At 37.5% G+C, this 18275-nt stretch overlaps 1 protein-coding gene across 2 annotated transcripts in view; it reads right to left on the bottom strand.

Annotated features, from left to right (window-relative positions):
* adamts2a (ADAM metallopeptidase with thrombospondin type 1 motif, 2a) overlaps nucleotides 1–17343 on the bottom strand; it is a 180781-nt gene extending 163438 nt beyond the window's left edge. For both annotated transcript variants that reach the window (XM_088603857.1, XM_088603858.1), the window contains exons 1-2: nucleotides 17035–17343; nucleotides 14546–14898 (exon numbers count right to left, since the gene is read on the bottom strand). In XM_088603857.1, coding sequence (XP_088459983.1) covers nucleotides 14546–14898; nucleotides 17035–17119 — 438 coding nt within the window. In that variant the 5' untranslated portion in view covers nucleotides 17120–17343. The remainder of the gene's footprint in view (nucleotides 1–14545; nucleotides 14899–17034) is intronic.
* Between the last annotated feature and the right edge of the window lie 932 nt (nucleotides 17344–18275).

Genomic DNA, 18275 nt, shown 5'->3' with positions numbered 1-18275 from the left:
CACGCTCAGACAGGGGTCTAAGAGCTCAAAGACTAGACCTCCTGCACACCAGACACTAATCCAACTCAGCAACACGTGCTCTTGGCAGCGAGGATAAGGTGCTTATAATTGGCCACTCAATCATCAGAATTCCTAACCGTCATAAAGCAGCGGTTTCCATAAAATGGCTCCCTGGGCCAAAAGTTTCTTACATTGAGGCAAAACTAGACATATTTTCCAGCAATGAAGTCTCCACCTTGGTTGTTCACACTGGAACTAATGATATAAAGTACCAGCAATCGGAGGTATTAAAGAGTAAATTCATTTCTATGTGCACAAAAGCGCAAAGAAAATGTCAGAATTTAATTGTATCCGGTCCCTTACCAGTCCTCTACAGAGGGGACGTAACCTATATTAGGCTATACTCCCTAAACCACTGGTTAGAGACATAATGTGCATCCAATAGAATAACCTTTATCAGTAATTGGGATGTTTTTTGGGAACAGCCCAGTTTTTATAAACGGGACGGTCTCCACCCTAACTGGTGGGGATCATCCATTCTATCCCAAAATATAGCAGACAGCAAATTGCCTGCCTAACTACTAAGAGCACCACCCAGGCCTTAGCCTGGCGATCTTAAATTGCATGTTGTTCACCTCCCGCGCCAACCCTGGTTCTCTACTACACGGCACCCCATAAATCACATAACTATTCAGAACCAGAAATTATTGTGAATAGACAGAACATAGCAACTATCACAAAACCTAGACTAGAATTCAGACGTTCGTTTAGGGGCTCTTGTTCTGATAATTGTATCTCCATTCCACTGGTAAACTTAAATTAATTACAACATGAAACTACCATAAAATGCTCAGTTAAATGTTCGCTCATTAGGCACCAAATCAGTTCTGGTTAATGATATGGTGCTTGACACCAACTCTGACCTGTGCCTACTAACAGAAACATGGCTTAGACTCACTGACACTATTCCTTTAGTTGAAGCCTCACCTAATGGTATACTTTTTTACAGAAAGCCCGTTGCTCAGGACGTGGAGGTGGCCTAGCAGCCATCTTCAGCGGGTCTCTGAAAATTGAACTAAAAACTATAAATGACAATGCTTCTTAAAATAGCATCCGAATCACACATATACTGTATATTCTTTTAGTATACAGAGCCCCAGGACCATATGCATAGTTTCTAGCTGAATTTGGTGAACTGCTCCCTGATGTAGTTATTAATTTAGCCAAAGTTGTAATATTACAGTAGGTGACTTTAACATACACATCGACATAGAGACAGATGCTTTCAGTAAAAACGTCTTGTCCCTCCTTGACTCCATAGGTTGTAGTCATCATATAACAGGACCAACACATGTGTACAATCATAAACTAGACTTAATTATCACTCATAGAGCTGATATTCATCATATATTAGTCCATCCCATGGATAACTCTTTTTCTGACCATGAACGCTGATTTATGAATGCAATGAATAATGCTAACTTCACCTCCAGTACTAATGTTGATTAAATCTCAAACAACTGTAATACAGTGGTCAGACAGGCCCTCAATGAAATAGCCGAAAAACTAAGGTAGTCAAAACCACGCGACACTCTCCATGGTGTAATGATCACACACGACAGGAGTGCCACAAACTAGAGCGCAAATGGAGGTTTACTGGTTTGCAAGTATTCCAGTCAGCATGGGCTGATAGCCTGCAACAATATAAGAAAGCCCTATATAGAGCTCGTTCAGCTTACTACTCTGAATTTATAGAAAGCAATAAGAATAACCCTCGCTACCTATTAAGGACAATAGCAAATTAACAAATAAAGCCGATTCAACAGTACCAGCTAACGTTAGTAGTGACATTTTCATGGATTTCTTTAACAATAAAATTTACAACATCAGACTTCAGACAAACAGGCTGCAAAGAAGTCTAGTACAAAAACAATGTGCTCACCTTTTCAGTGTTTTTCAATTAGTTAATGAACACGAACTAAAGAAATTAATCATTAAAATAAAATCAACCACCTGTCCGCTAGATCCCATCCCCACCCAACTAGTAAATTATTCCCTTGAAGTACTGGCAGGACCTATAATTAGTATGATGAACTCATCCCTTGCATCAGGTGTTCTACCTGACCAATTTAAGATAGCGGTTGTTAGACCGCTGCTTAAGAAACCAAATTTGGACCCATCTAAAATTCTTCAGAGAATAGTTGCAGCCCAGCTTCAGTCTTATCTGGATTCAAATAATATACTTGAGAAATTCCTATCTGGTTTCTGCCAAAGGCCACAGCACTGAAACTGCATTAACAAGAGTTGTGAATGATATTCTGTTAGCAACTGATGCAGGGAGTGCAACAGTGCTTGTGCTCCTAGATCTTAGTGCTGCCTTTGACACAGTTGACCATTGTATTTTGTTACACAGGCTTGAGTCTGAGGTTGGCCTATGTGGAACCATCCATAAGTGGTTTACCTCCTTTTTAGCTAACTGTTTTCACTATGTTCAAATATCTAATATTTGCACTGCTTCGTCATTGTCACCAGTCAAATTAGGGGTACCACAAGGATCAGTACTTGGACCAGTTTTGTTCTCTCTGTACATGTTGCCGCTAGGTAGGATAATACGAAAGCATAATATTAACTTTCATTCCTATGCTGATGACACTCAAACATACATTTCATTTACACCTAATGACAACTTGTCAATTGTCACTTAAGCTAATTGCATTAATGAAGTAAAGTCTTGGATGTGTAAAAATGTTTTGTCACTCAACTCTGATAAAACTGAGGTTCTGTTGTTTGAAGGCAACAGTGCGGATAGGACTGCTATAACCCCAGCACTTAACTCTGAAGGTTAAACATTTTGCCTCAAAGATTCGGCACGTAATTTAGGCGTCACACAAGGCTCTCATTTAACTGTGATGTTAATGCAGTATCAAAGGCATGCTTCCTACAGTTAAGAAATATTGCAAAACTGAGGTATTTTCTCTCCACTCAAGACACAGAGAAACTAATACATGTTTTTGTATACAGCAGATTAGATTACTGTAATGCCCTACTATCAGGGAGCACCTATCACACTTTCAACACCTTACAGCAAATTCAAAACACGGCAGGTAGAATTGTTACCAGGAGTTGAAAGTACGACCACATTACACCTATACTTAGTTCAGTCCATTTGCTTCCTGTTAGGTACAAGGCAGACTTTTACATACTTATAAGGCTCTCAGAGGTCAGGCACCTATCTATTTAATGGAGCTGATTAATGTGTACAATCCAAGTTGCCCACTTAGATCGCAGAACACAGGTCTTCATCTTATTCCACATATTAATAAAAAAACAGCTGACGGTAAAGCCTTTAGCTACAGGGCCCCTAGTTTATGGAATAGTCTGTCAGCCTACGTACGGGATGACGAGTCAATCTCAGGACTTAAATCTGGACTGAAAACCTATTACTTTAGCCTAGCCTACTCACACCTTACATCATAGCTCGTTCCAACTATGGCTGGTGATGCTGCTGTACATGCCATTGTGTGTCTCAGTGTTTGCCTTCCATGTAGATAAATCTGTTCTGACCAAACTATCCTATTCTCCTCCCCACATGTCCGGATGGTTCCCGAGCTGGGCACCATCTGAGTTGGATGCTGCATCACTGCCATGGATCCAAGAGGGACATCGCGAATACAGCTATCATTTAGGAGTCTACAGAGAACTGCATGGAGTACTGGCACAGAGAAGGACATGACAGAAGACTTAATATGACTTAATACTCCACTTGACTTAATACTCCACATTTAGTACTTTTGTAGAATTGTATAATGTTAGCATGCCCAGAGGGGTTGGGCAGCCAGTTGACCTTGGACCCCTAGAGGTTTTTTTTCTCCTTACAGAGGTGTTTTTGGTTCCTCTCCTCTATCGTCTTCTGTCTTTTTCTCTTTCTGTATTGTACTGTCATGTACTGTCACACAGCTTTGTTAAGTGCTTTGGGGCAACCTTGTTGTGAAAGGTGATAAATAAAAATAAACTGAATTGAATTGAATTTTATTTTAAGAGTACATTATAACTATTAAGTAAAAACATAACTTCACTACATTTAATATAACATTAGCAACAGATGCATATATCAATTAGCAATAATGCCCATGTTAGCAATCACAACCATTATATTTTTCATCTTTTTAAAAAACTTTCCTTGCATTTTTCTAACTCAAGTGTGTGTAATGTGTGAACTTAGGAGTACTGCAACTGTACTCATTAGAAAAGGGGGAATCATCCAACTCTGTGACTACATTACAAAAATAAACTTGTTATAAACCAAAAGGTTGGGATTTAAAATTAAAAGAAAAATATTTTTTCCTTGTTTAGATAAATTTCAACGATGTCAACACATTCTTTAAAACATACAGTGCACTATATCATATATTGCATACTGCATACTCAAACAAATGCTGAGGTTTGAAAATGTTCTAACAGACATTGTATTGATGTATTGCAGTCAATACCTTAAAATTACAAATACTTCAAAGAAACCGTGGGCTATACATTATCCAGTGCCAAAACATGAATAATACTGTTATTTTTCTTCCACTGGCGCTTAACCTATATTTTTATATTTTTATTGTATGAATACAACACCATATGAAATGCAGTACCACTTCACTTATTAAGTTAATAAGATAACATTTTCATAATCTGGGATGAATAGACTATCAGAAAATGTTCATGCTTCACCAGTGGAACTAGCAGTCCCTACCACCTTTTATGTGACATGTCAGCTGTGCAGATGACTTTGTATGTGAAACATCAGAAGTTGGTTGTTTTATTGACGAATCTATTACGACTAGCCTGTCCTTCACAAGTTGGGTTCCCTGTCAAAAGACATCTAAAATATGTTGATCAGTAGATATAATAGGTGTGGAGTACAGCCCTGCAAATCAAGTAGTCTTTGGAAATGGACACACATTAGGCAGGTGGTACAGTAGCAAGGACAGTCCACCTGGAAGAATAATTCAAGGCGTCAGTGAAAAAGTGAAGCACGATTGGTTGCGCTGTGCGACAGCTATGGCTGCAAGCACATATTGTCACTCAGAGGGAAAAGACAGTAAAAGAAGCTTGTCATGTCATATTCTCATCAATGGTGGCTTCAATGGCAAAAACATTCTGACTGCAACAAATGCTCAAGGCCCTGATTAGAGTATAAGGTACAGCAGGGTAGTGTGAGGCAAGTCTTCCAAAATAGCCAGGTAGTGTCCTTGCATTATATGTGGAAATATTTTATCACTGGTTTCCTGACAACTACAGTATGAACAAATTCTCCTTTAATTTATACAACATAATGCATTTATTTCCGAATGTATAACATGTGGCTTTTCAAAAGTACTCGAAAACCAGTGCTTAAGGTTTTTATAGATCTAAACATTTAGAGGTAACAGTAAAATGTCACATTTAATACAACAAGGAAATCAATACAGTTGAGTACAAACTTAGTTTAAGAGGGTAAATGAAGACAGATATGCAGCAAATACAAGATGCCTAACCTCCCTTAAGGACAGGAGGTGTGCACCTACATTTGAAAATGACTACAGTAACTGAAAACATTAGAAATAACTAATCACTAGTGACAAGAAAAAACACTTAGCTGAGGACTGAACTCAGAATGGAGGATATAAGATTAGTCTGACCAGACTCAGCCTGACCAGACAATTTGTTGGCACTCATCTGATCTTCTCCAGCCACGATCAGGTAACAATTACTGAACACCTGGAACCCAGGCTGGCATCTTGGAAGTGTAGTACAGTACATTATAAAATGTCCTAGAAAGCCATTTGGGGGACCTAAAATACATAACAAGGTGTGTCATATACATTTCGTAATGGTAATGTTTTTAGCATACATTTCCTTCTCTCTCATCCTCACAGGAGGAGCATTAGAAAAAACACATTCTTAGGGGCTCTAATAACCATCAGGCAGAAAGAAACTCCTGGATACAGCTAGAACAACCTAATCAACTTTAGAAAAGCATTTAGAAGGTTCAGGAGAATGCTGAGAACTGGTAAAAGAATGCTGGATTATTTCAGGAAAACAAAACATCAAAACACCAGTTTTGTCTTTTGTCTCTTATCTAATCAATGACATCGGATTACACAGAAGCCACACACATGCAGAACTTGTCCTTCCAGAATTCATGGTGACAGAATGCGTGTAGCCATATAGTATGAACTCCTTATCCCTGTCTGGCAAAAGCAAATGCTTTTAATAATGTGACTGCAAAGAGCTTGCAATGCCCCTTCTACAGTCCTCATTATAAAGCAAATTGTGCGTACTTATGTCTGGTTTTTGAAAGATAACTAACATCACTTCTCCATGATACATGCACATGCCCAGAGTTTAAAAACCACTCTCAGTGGACCACATGAAGAACAATTCATGAATCACAGAGCCACAAACTTTGAATCATAAGTAACTGATACCTTTTAGGCTTTCCAAGCAAACAATGACAGCTTTTGGATGTTTTACCACACTTTGTCCAAAAAGGAATCTTAGCCTCTCCCTCTAGAAATCTCAGCCTTTTCCTCACATATCACCAAGGCCATGGAACTTCCATCTTTTAACTGTTTTTCAAAATATTACATTAGGTTATTTTGAACTTAAACTTCACAACTGCATAATTAAATTCAAAAGCAATTAGGTCTTTATAAGCTGTTTCATTCTAGGTGACAACAGCTGTTTTTCCCAAAGATACAGTCACCTTGTACATTTTATTAGCAATGCAACTTACACATATTGAAAACTCTGTGAAAATGCAAGTAATTAGGATTTCACAACTATTGTAACACTTCTTTCAAATCACCAAAATAAGAAAATAAATAAATAATATAGTACGGATTATTTTAGTAGTTCAGCTTGCTTTTATATACAAATAAATACCACCAATTATTATGTTATGTACAGTATATTGGAAACCAATTCTATTATAAGCTTTTATTACCGATTCAGAATGCATCCTTCACAAACACAGTTACCTCAACACTGTTTTCTTCTGTTTTAATTTGGCTTTTTATACAACAGCTTCATGGCTTAATTAGCTTCAGACTCCACTTGGATTTGAAAAGAAAATTCATGTTTTTGCTTGCAGTTTGGAAAAGCACATATGCCACTGAAAAGCCTGTCTTATTCACAGTAATTCAGTAGTCATCCAAGGTAGGGGTTTTATAAAGATTTATAAATTTATATATTAGAGTCTAATATCCCTATACATCAAAATGTATAATTAAAAAAAACATCAGTAACTTAAGGAACTGCTTGAAATCATAAAAACAATTTTCTTGTAAAACAATTGTGTCATGGTTATTTCTATAGTCTCATTTAGAATGTATATTAGTCTATGCGTAGGAACAAAAAAGAATTGTGCAGTACCCACAACAGGCACTGCTGCTGTTGTATAACTGAGCAGGGTACTGTAATACACCACTCCACTACAGTGGGGAAAATGAGCTTGGGACCAAACCTTTCCCTTGAGTGTTTTTTGCCAATGTACTATATCTCAAAGTACTTCTGAATGGCAAAGTTTAAATCTGTGAAATATTGTCCAGCGAGACTTTTAGGGGATTGCTGGAAATCTTTATTGTGACTACTAAAGTCAACCCAGTTGTATCTAACCCAGCATGCTGAACCCAATCATATACTTGAAGTTGGTTTAACACTACAGAAACCAGCATGAGCTCCTAACTGATGAGCTACAGGGCTTGAGTGTGGAATAATATTTACTGGTAATATATTGCTATGAGTTGACGAGCTAATGATTCTTGTTTCACTGTGATGCTTGCAGTGGGAAGGGATTTTAAAATGATTGGAACAAATGTGTAAATTAAGCATTTCAACTTTGCTGAAGTGAAAATTATATAATGATCTTGCACCATAAACGTACAATGCTGATCAGCTGTTCATTTCTCCTGCCATCAATCAGCCTGAGTGAACAGTGTTATCGTGCTGCAACAGGTCATTGGGGTTTCACAGGCCTGAGAAGAATGAATTATCTTTTAAAAGGCTGTGATTTTCTTAGGACCCAGACCAAGAAATAGCAAAAACATTAAACTCTAATGCAGTAATAACCTTCAGAAATGATGTGTAATGATGTGACATGTTATGGTATTAGCTGAAGCCAATTTATGACAATAAAAAAATTAACAAAAGTATTTTATTAAACTGAACCATTTCCGTTATCACAAAATTAGATGTCCACTCATCACCCCAGCCTCCTACTGATTTTGAAACAACCCAAAGTCTAGTTTATCAAAGGGAGCTACCTGAACTCCATTAGCCTTCACACAATAATAATGCATGCTGATTCAGCCTCACAAATTCAAAAACAGATGATTGTATTTACATGAATAAAGCCATTGGAAAGAAACAATCCATCACTCACCAGTGCCATTTAATATATTTGCTGCTCTCAAGAAATGATATCAAAACCTTTAGCACTAAGAGCCCTGTAAGTTATATTACCCCAGTGGAATCATTCATCACGCAGCTAATAATCTAAAGGGTGTCTTCACACATACAGTACCTCTTGCTATTGCAAAAATTGCTTGTCTTACCATCATTGTAGAACTGTAGCTTTTGCCACTGTTTCCTCTCTCAGCTTACATACATAGTTGAAACAACATGCGTGGACTATCAATTAATCCAGTGAAATGGTGTCATGTGAGGCACTATATCACTGCTTATACTACACAGCTTTTATAATTGAGATTTGTTTAGTTAGGAGTGTAATAATAATATTTGTTTACACTTTTCTGGTCACTCCACTCAAAGCGCTTTACGGGTAATGTGGGTTCCCCTCCACCAACACCATTGTGCAGCATCCACCTGGATTAACACCTAACACATTGCACCAGTACGCTCACCACATATCAGTTATCAGTGTGAAGGAGCACAGAGTAAAGAAGACAATTTATAGATGGGGATTATTAAGAGGCCATGATTGATAAAGGCCAATGGGAAATTTTGGCCAGGGTAGCACGCCTACTCTTTTCGGAAAATGCCCTGGGATTTTTAATGACTACAGAGAGTCAGGTACTTGGTTTTACATCTCATCCAAAGGACGGTGCCCTTTTACAGTACAGTGTCACCGTCACTATACTGGGGCATTAGGACCTACACAGGCTGCGGGGTGAGCACCCCCTACTGGCCCCTCTAATACCTATTCCAGCAGCAACCATAGTTTTTTCCAGGAGGTCTCGCATCCAGGTACTAACCAGGCTCACACCTGCTTAGCTTCAGTGGGTTGCCAGTTGTGAGTTTCAAATTTTGAACTCAACGAGGAAGGGATATTACAGTGTCTGTCAACAAAGTGTAAGTGGTCTACTGACAGTAGTTATAACACCCATTCATACAGTACCTGTAGACCACATCACTGCCCCATCAGTGATCCAGAGAGAAAGATAAAAAGTGGCTTGGAACATACGGTAAAATGTTTTTTACTGCTTGCATTCTGAGAAAGATTTCTGCTATGTCACAAAAATGCTTGAGGAAAAAGACTCTGGCACGATGATTGGTGGCCCATGACAATCTCTTATTTATGTCACAGCTGTTAAGAAAACTCAAATTAGTAGCAGTGAGAATCACAACAGCAAAGAAGATAGGACATGTTTACAGTACAATGGGTAGAAAACCTTCTTCCAATGCCTTCCTCTCATTTTGTTAAATCAGAATGAATTAGAAAACAACAACCTCTACCATTCTACTATTCATTGGAAAAGATGTGTGTGCATCATATAACTTAGAAAAAAAGAACCTGCACCTGGATTTTCATTTCCACAGTCCTTGTAAGGGATTGCCTAGACTTGCTCTATATGAAGATTTATTCCACAGAAGGAATGAAAATACTTTAGCAGAAACCATCCTGTCTGCCATCTTTCCTGGTTCTCCAATAGCTATCTGTGTTCAGTTTCATCCCCAAATTCAAAATAAAATAAAATGGAAGCAAAAACCAAATCCACTTGTGTCCCAGTACAAACTAAACCTAAAACTCTACTGTCAATGATGACCTTATAGTGTTCTGCAAAGTACGGTGGGAATGTTGTTACACCGCTTTAATGCAAGATATATTATTCTTCTGGTTCCTACATTTGGCCTGAGTCTTAAAAACGGCAGCTGTCTTAAATATTACTTTTTAGCTTTCCAAGATCAGAGTCCCAAATGGCTGTTGGTTTCAATCTGAATACCTAATTCACTTTCTCTAAAGTTTCTTTGGAATTTGACTAGAGGGCCAAAAAAGAAAAAATGTCATTTGGTTTTACTTGCCATACATATATTTTTGTCCACTTTCACATTTTTAAAACTAATCAATGTCCCTATCAAGCCTTTTGTCGCTCAGTTTGTAGTGATGTGCTAGGCCAATATTCAACATTAAAATTTCACAAATAACTGGCACACAATTCACTTAAATTTTCTGCCAGAAAAAAAAATATTTCCAAATTGGTTTCTTTTACAATTATTTAAAATCTACACACCTGCATACTTTTGAGAATTGAGATTGAGAGCAAGGGTTAACCTCTGTAACGACATAAAAAACATTTCTTTCCATACAACATTTATAAATCTGTTTTATCAAAAACCCATTGGCTGCCACCTTTACTCAATCGGATTCTTGATTATGTACCTTGCCAGCAAGCTGTGTTTTAGTTAAAATTTTCCAGAACACCAGTCGGAATTGTGGTAGTGAAAAATAATATCATCAAGAGTTTCAGTTCCTACCTGGATCCTGTACAGTACTTTGAAAGTCTGTTCTGTTTTTCATTTTCTTGGATTCCAGGAGGGAATGAGTGAAATACTGAATAAAATGATACTTTGTGACAGGGCCTTAGACTAGGGCCTGGTGTGTTCAGATGCTTCTCAACAGGAAGAATAATAAGGAATGATTTCCTAGAAATTCCAGGAGAGAGGCATGACTGACAGACAGATGACAACACCTGGGATGGAAAGAACACCGCTAAACACAGCCCTGCACTTTCCAGCTGTGAAGCTCAAAGTGAGACTCTTATCAAATTTCATTGTGCTGCATCAGTTAATTTACACCCCTGTCATTATGGGCTTTTGAGAGTTTGCACCTTCTGATATTAGAAGGGTGCCTCTTTGCAGAAGGCTACTTTATGTCCTTGGATGAGTTTCACAAAGTAGTATACAATGTAACCAGCTGTTTTCTTTAATGGAAGGTGTTTTTTTTGAGGGGGGAGGGCGACTGGAGTAAGGCATAGAGAATGGCACAAGGAGCTTGCAAAGCATGAAATAATTTCAGAGGACAGACAGTGAGGATGATGCAGCACCAAACAATTCCTCCGTTAACACCATTCACTCTGCATTCTCTTGCACATAAGACAAAAAGATCTGCGTGCAGGGTGAAGTCAGGAATTTTTTTTTGACAAGCTATGTGCACATCTTTAGGACTTGAAACAATACTTGCTGCATAAGTTATTTGAGCTGATGTGCGGCTGAAAGATGGTGTTTAAGGATGCAGGCAATTTGCCACCTAAGCAGATAGAGGCTTTTTCTGCAGAGGTGACAAAAGGACACAGCAGTGGGATGGGAATAATGGATAGGGAATGAAATGGGTTATTATTCCTCTGAATTGCTGTTCTTCCAGTACTGCATCCTCTTGCCTGTCGTCCTTAAGCTGTTACTGTGATTTATAATGAATCTATTGTTTTTCTTATTATCTTATTTAGTTCTTATTATTTTAAAGCATTCCTGGAAAAAGCAGAAAAACAAAAATTCACATACCTTTCTAGACTATCTCAGAGATGTCTATGCTACAGTATATACCCTGTGAAAATCTAAAGTGTATTTTTCCAATCTGCTTCTCTTCATTTACTAAATGAAGATACAGTATACTGTACCAGAAGCTCTGAAAAAAGTATTTTTATATTTTTTCTTATTGGGACAAAACATAAAAGTGGAGAAGAAAAACTGTTTAAGAAAAACTGTCAGCTCGAAGAAGATGTAATTTTAGCACCTGTACGGTTAGCAGTAATGTCTTGTTAATTTCCCTGCTAGCAGAACACTTCAGTTCCTCAGGTTCCAGTAAGACTGCAAGTCATTATCTTATTCAAACAGTTTTTTTGTGTGTGTCTGGCAAAGAAATAAATTTTACTTTTTTAATTAACCAAAGTGATAATGGATGTACAGAAAGAGATAAAGAGCAACACTGCACAGGCATCAAGACCAAATTGTAAGTTAAGATTTAAAATGAATACCTTTCATGTTATATATCAGAATTTGTCAATATTTATCCAATTCTCAATTCACAGCTTGTTCTTAATTAATTCAAACAGGAGAGTGCATAACAACACAGTGAGAAAATCAACTACAATATGTTCAAAGAATAACTCGTATTCTTTATTTTGTGTTCTTTTAGTTATTTAGTGTAATCTAGGCTACTAGATTATAGTATACAATATAGTATTGTAAATTTTTTCACTTTAAATGAACGAAAGCCTTCCACTAATGTGCTGAATGGGGTAAGTATGCTTTCTAAAAACACAACATCAGAGCATGTAACCTGGATTTAATGTGCAGGTAGCAACATAACTGCGTTTCCCAGGTTCAATTAATTATACATACTTTAAAACAAGGGGCACCTTAGTTCTCTGTCTCTTCCCTACATCAATGAAGTGTAAGTGAAGTGTAATAATGGCCACAATTTCTCTGGATTTATAAGTAACATTAAATCTTCCCTGTAAAATTAAAGGCACAATGTTCTTCATAGAATGGCAAAACTTGTTTAATTGCTGTTTTAAACTTATACAGCCCTGTGATGCCTGGTATGATTTACAAATTAACATGTTTTTTTTTTTCCAGTTTCCTTTTCCTTTTTAAATTTACGAACAAAAACCTTTATTATCTCACAAATGTTACTTGTATGAATTAAGTGTGTGTTGATTCTGTAATGTATTCCTATGATCGTTTACAGATGTTGATTAACTTCTGAACATGTGAATGCTCTGCTTGTCACATAAAAAAATGCCACCACTAAAACTAAAATTCTCAATTGTCTAGCCTCCCCCATCCCATTTTGTTTTTAAAAAAAACTCCCACTGTTGTGTCTTGTTGTTGGACTAATTCAGGCTGTCACTTCAGATTCAGTCCCTGGAGAGTTTCGTTTTAGGTCTATCCCTTTGGATATATATAAAAAACACATCACCCATGGGCGGTCTACTCTTTAATTTGCTAAACTCCTCTGTTACTTTGATTTGTCCTTAAACAAGCAATGAGCCAGAAGCCACTTCACAAGAATGCAATTTACTCATGGTATCATTCATTTCTACAGCACTTGCTGTGGAAATAAGCCAAAGGGAGGAATCTGCTTTTAGACACAGATATTTGGCAACCATCCCGCCTTTGATCTGGCTGGTGTAATTTTCAAGTGCATCTTAAAGGTTACAGTTGTTTCGTTTAAATAATAAATAGTTTTCTAATTAATGTGCCAGTGGATTGACTGTTCCTTCTTTTACTTACATCAACATTTCCAGCTTGGCTGGCTGTATATCAGGAACAGCTTCTTTTTATATACCACAGCAGCACCAATTTCACACTGGATAGATAATTAATCCAAGCAGCTAGGTAGGGAAAAATATAATGCAAATAAGCAAGCCTTAAACTGATTTCATGACATCATCGTCCAGAAAGGATTGTTCCTCTAATTCAGGTTTCATCAGAATATGAAGCTCTTCTACCTTTCTTTCTATTCCAACATGTAATAATCCCTATTAAAAGCCTCCAGAATCACTAATGTCCAAATCACTAATGATTTTACTCTTCAGTGTCACCTACATGCCTTCTGAAATTACAAAGCTATTTTTTACAACTGAATCAATAACACTGAAATTCATTTTATTTCATTTTAAAATATTTTTACTCAACTCAGGAATTTTAACAACATCAATTCCATGTTTAAGAGGTTTACCATTTATTAATTTATATAAATGATCTTAAAATCCCCTATGCCCAACTGCCAATAAACATGGTCATATGACCATGTACAGTAATAAAGATAAAATATATTTTTTTACATTTTGGTAGAAAGTAAAGTCTCTTCACTTAAAGTGAAGAAACGCAAATAACTTCTAAAAATGTGTATTAAAAAAGGTGATCCCTACATAGCTAATATGGCAAAAATTATCATATATGGTGACTTGGATATAATGTGCAGTTTCCAAAAATAAAAGGAAAAAAGAACAAAGAAATACTAACCATTTCCAAATCTGCAACCCATTTCAAACCCTCAAGGCATCAATAGATTTAAGAACAAATGTTTATGTTTAGATTTTGTAGAGTAAGGATCCTATACAGTACCTTTGTTTTCTGAAATTAATCAACAAAAGCAATTTGGGCCCTCCTAATTTCAAGCGATTGATTGTTTCCAGCTGCAGTCAGCTGTACATTTCTGTTAACAAGAACAGGGAAGAGAAAACAAAGAAGAAAAACCAAACAAATAAAAGCATTTATGATGAGCTACAGCAGGACATTTTTTAAGGTGAGTTTGGCTGGTTATACATACCAGGCCATCACAGTTGCTTATGGCAACAGAAGCCCCCTCCATGTCTGTGACGTCTCCAACATAAAGGCAATCCCCCAGTAAAGGTTCCGAACGCGTCATGTTACTATCCTCCTGCCATTCGATCTTTGCTCCTGGTGCCACCAGCCGTGAGTTCAGCCTGAGCCGCAGGTGAAACTCCTTTCCAAAGACGGTCACGTTGTAGAAAAGCCTCTCTTTAGGGCCCTCGTTGGAATCCCTCCTCCAGCGTCTCCGTCCATAACCTTCTGACAAAGTGTGGGACAAGAACCGTCCTTCTGCATCCGTGCTGACTGGAGTGACCACTCCGTACTCCCCAAGTACCTCCTGAAGGGACTCTGCAAAGAAGGGAATAGCTTGAGTAGACTCAAAAATATTTTTAGTTGCTTTTGCACTCTGTGTTTAATTTTTTTCTACTTGTCCTCAAGGTAAAAGGGAACTGCTGACCACAGCTGTTAGACTGTCTGCTGTGTTGGTGTGTAGTTCGTAGAAAAACCTCATCTAGTTAAGTTTAAAATCAGTCTAGTGTTACAAAATCTCTGCACACCACCTATCAAAAATGCCTTAAAACGTGGACCAAAACTACTTTCTTTTGGTGGTTTGAAAAAAAAAAACATACCCGCAACTACACAAAAACGGAGTACTGGAGCATTTTTAAGGTTTTTTTTAGCGAATGCATTCCATTGCCTCTAATGTATTGATGTAATTATCCCTCAAAACATGTGAATGATAGGAAATGCTTACTCAAGTAAGCAGCTTCACAATAAGATGTCAAAAACTGATTCCCATAAACCTCACTCGGAGGGAGCAAAAACTACATTTTTGTGCAGAAAAACCCCAAGAAGCCATTATTTTATGTGAACATATGGAGTTCTGTACTTATACTTATGTCATACTGTCACAAACTGACATAATTTGTACTAAGTACTGGAAATATTTCACTACTTTTGTCTGTGTGTCTGCATGCAACCAAATTATATCTAGTTAACTGTAGGATTTTAATTGAAAAGCTTTGCACTAAAAATATTAAAAAGAAACTTTTACATTTTTTTACTATTCCAGGAGTTCAAGGCCAGCAGCATACAGAAAACCAGTAAGATCAAAGTGTTGCTTGGGTGCTTACATGCAGAATAATACCACTGGCTTTCCCACTCACTGAGCAACCGGTGAGGTGACAGACATAGCTTTCCCACTCCCATCCAAAGATGTTAGCCACCTGTGCATGCACGTGTTAAAGGTGTCCACACATTCCTCCTGAAGCACAGAAAAAACAGTTCCTGCAGCCTATTTTCACAACTTACCCTATACTTAGATTTGCTTCCACACAGATTAATAAGAATCTTAGCACTTCAAAGATTATTATTATTATTATTATTATTATTATTATTATTATTATTATTAGGAGGAGGAGGAGGAGGAGGAAGGGTGGTGTAACATGAGCTCTTCTGCAGTTGTTTAAGATACAACACGTATTTTAAATGTCACATTTAGCAAATCAAACATTCTAAGGCACAATGCAGCCTTTAGTGCTACTGTATGTATTAGTTTCCAAATGCAGACACATACGTGATGTACACTATAGTTTTTAATTTTCCTTGTTATTTTTTTCAAAGACGACAAGATCAGAATTGTAAATTTAAAGCTTTTTAAAAAGCTGTTAATCAAAGAAACACTTCGAAGACTATATTTTCCTTCAGATGTTACTGCCATTATAATTAGCAGCTACAGTATCTGATCAAGTTCATCTTGAAGAAATAGCAAACTGTTACACTACGTGCTAGTTCTCACTGTTAGCAGGGGTGTACTCGCTACATTTGTGAAAACAGGGCAAACGCACAGTGTAATGCAAATCCAGTTATAGTATTTCTAACAGCATTTTAATAATCGTGCAATTTTTATTTCTGTTATATTACATTATACGCATCATTTTATATACGTTATAGACGTATCTTTCTATTCTATGCACATTGATAACATAACAACAACTAATAGTATTCAAAAGTGCGTGCAGAAACCCAAGATCATGAAACAGCCTAGTGAACCCGAAGTATAATTTCTTATCATTACGATGAGACTCTACAGTTTTGTGACAAATCAATCGCTCTCATCACAAGCTTGACAAATGAAACTATCCTGTCCCGTTACTCAAGCTTTTATTCTTCTTTGCAAATGCTATTAAAAACACTGTCACTCGCGCAAAGTATTTTGCTCCATATGCTCTTGCTCAAGGATGGGGAAAAATGCGCACTTCGCAGTAAATACCACTGATGACATGGCACGGAATGTAGGTCTTCTTGAGTCCTTAAACCATGAAAAAATGAATAAAAAAAGAAAACCAAACGAGCCAAAAGTTTACACTAAGGAAGAACCGAAAGCAAATAATGACAGATGGGGTGTTACAGGAGAAAAGATGCAGGTAGGCATAGTGTGTAAGACTTAATACAAACTGCAAACAGATAAACAGTCCCACGTACCTATACTATTGGCGATATAAAGGCCGTTCGTGTGCAGAAAGAATGGCAAAAGCATTAAGAATGCAATTCCAGGCGCACGATCCATGGCAGCTCCGAACTGCACACGAGAAAGAGACGGAGTTTGGGATCCAGTGTGTTAAAGTTCCCCGCAACCAGCGATCCGCCACACCAACAATATCTGTCTGCAACTAACTGCAAAGTGCACCGGGAGGGAACGCGCGCTCTCTCCCTTGCCTATGTTTCTGATTACACCAGAGTCTCCACACACACATACACACTCACTCTCAGTCAGCAAAGCAGGGAAGCGGAGAGGTTGGGAGAATACATTGAAAACACAGGGCGTGCTGAAAGTGAAGTCATTCTGATTGACAGATCACAGACAACTCCACAGAAGTATGGAAATGGGAGAGTACGATTTCTTGAATGGGAGGGGTTATCAAGAAAGTTTGTTTTTACATTGTTACATAATTACCATTCTTTGCAGGACACAGCTCTTCGCATTCCCTTTCTTCTGACAGCGCTCTGGAGAACTCTGTTCTGCATTGCTTGCATAAAGTTTGTACATCTCAGCTCCTGAGCAAACGAGCAAGACTAAAGAACCGGTCCAAGAGCGCTCCCTATGTCCGAAAGAGCAAATGATACTGCCATCGTCACTTTTTTCTGGGTGTTGTGCCTTCAGCGAGATAGTTAATCGACGTCTTTATTTTTTTAACTTCATTCGTTGTAGTCACAGTCGGTGATTTAAAGGGAATTGTCCTCATAATTTAAAAAAAAGTATACATAACGCAAATTTCTGCATTTTTACTCGTAATTTGTTGTTGGATTTGTCTAATTTTGATATAAAGTCCGGTAAGATTGTAGTAGATTGTGTTAAGACAAGAGAGATACTTCCACTTGGACTAATGTATAGTGCACATGCTGTAGATCCTCGAATATTTTGGACTTCCTACTGTATAGCCAATATGAGAAAATAATACACACTTGAAGTCGAATGATATAATTTGCTTACAAAATGTGCGAATTACAAATATAAACAGAGAGGTAGAAATACAGCTTATGCACATTTATTTAAAAATATTTTGGAAAGGGTCATCTCAGGGCAATTCTGGCTGCTCACTCCCTAAACTGCAATTTGCAACAAGAGTGAATCCAAGAGCATTTGCACATTGTTTCCATCTATAGTCGAACCACATATCTGTCATTAAGACAGAGATTGTCCAATAAGCAGTTTCTGTAACTGG

Source organism: Lepisosteus platostomus, chromosome 13 (assembly GCF_059453375.1).
Source record: "Lepisosteus platostomus isolate fLepPlt1 chromosome 13, fLepPlt1.hap1, whole genome shotgun sequence".
Classification (NCBI taxonomy): Eukaryota; Metazoa; Chordata; class Actinopteri; order Semionotiformes; family Lepisosteidae; genus Lepisosteus; species Lepisosteus platostomus.
Note: the sequence above shows the minus strand (reverse complement) of the source record. Positions and strands in the feature narration are given on the sequence as shown.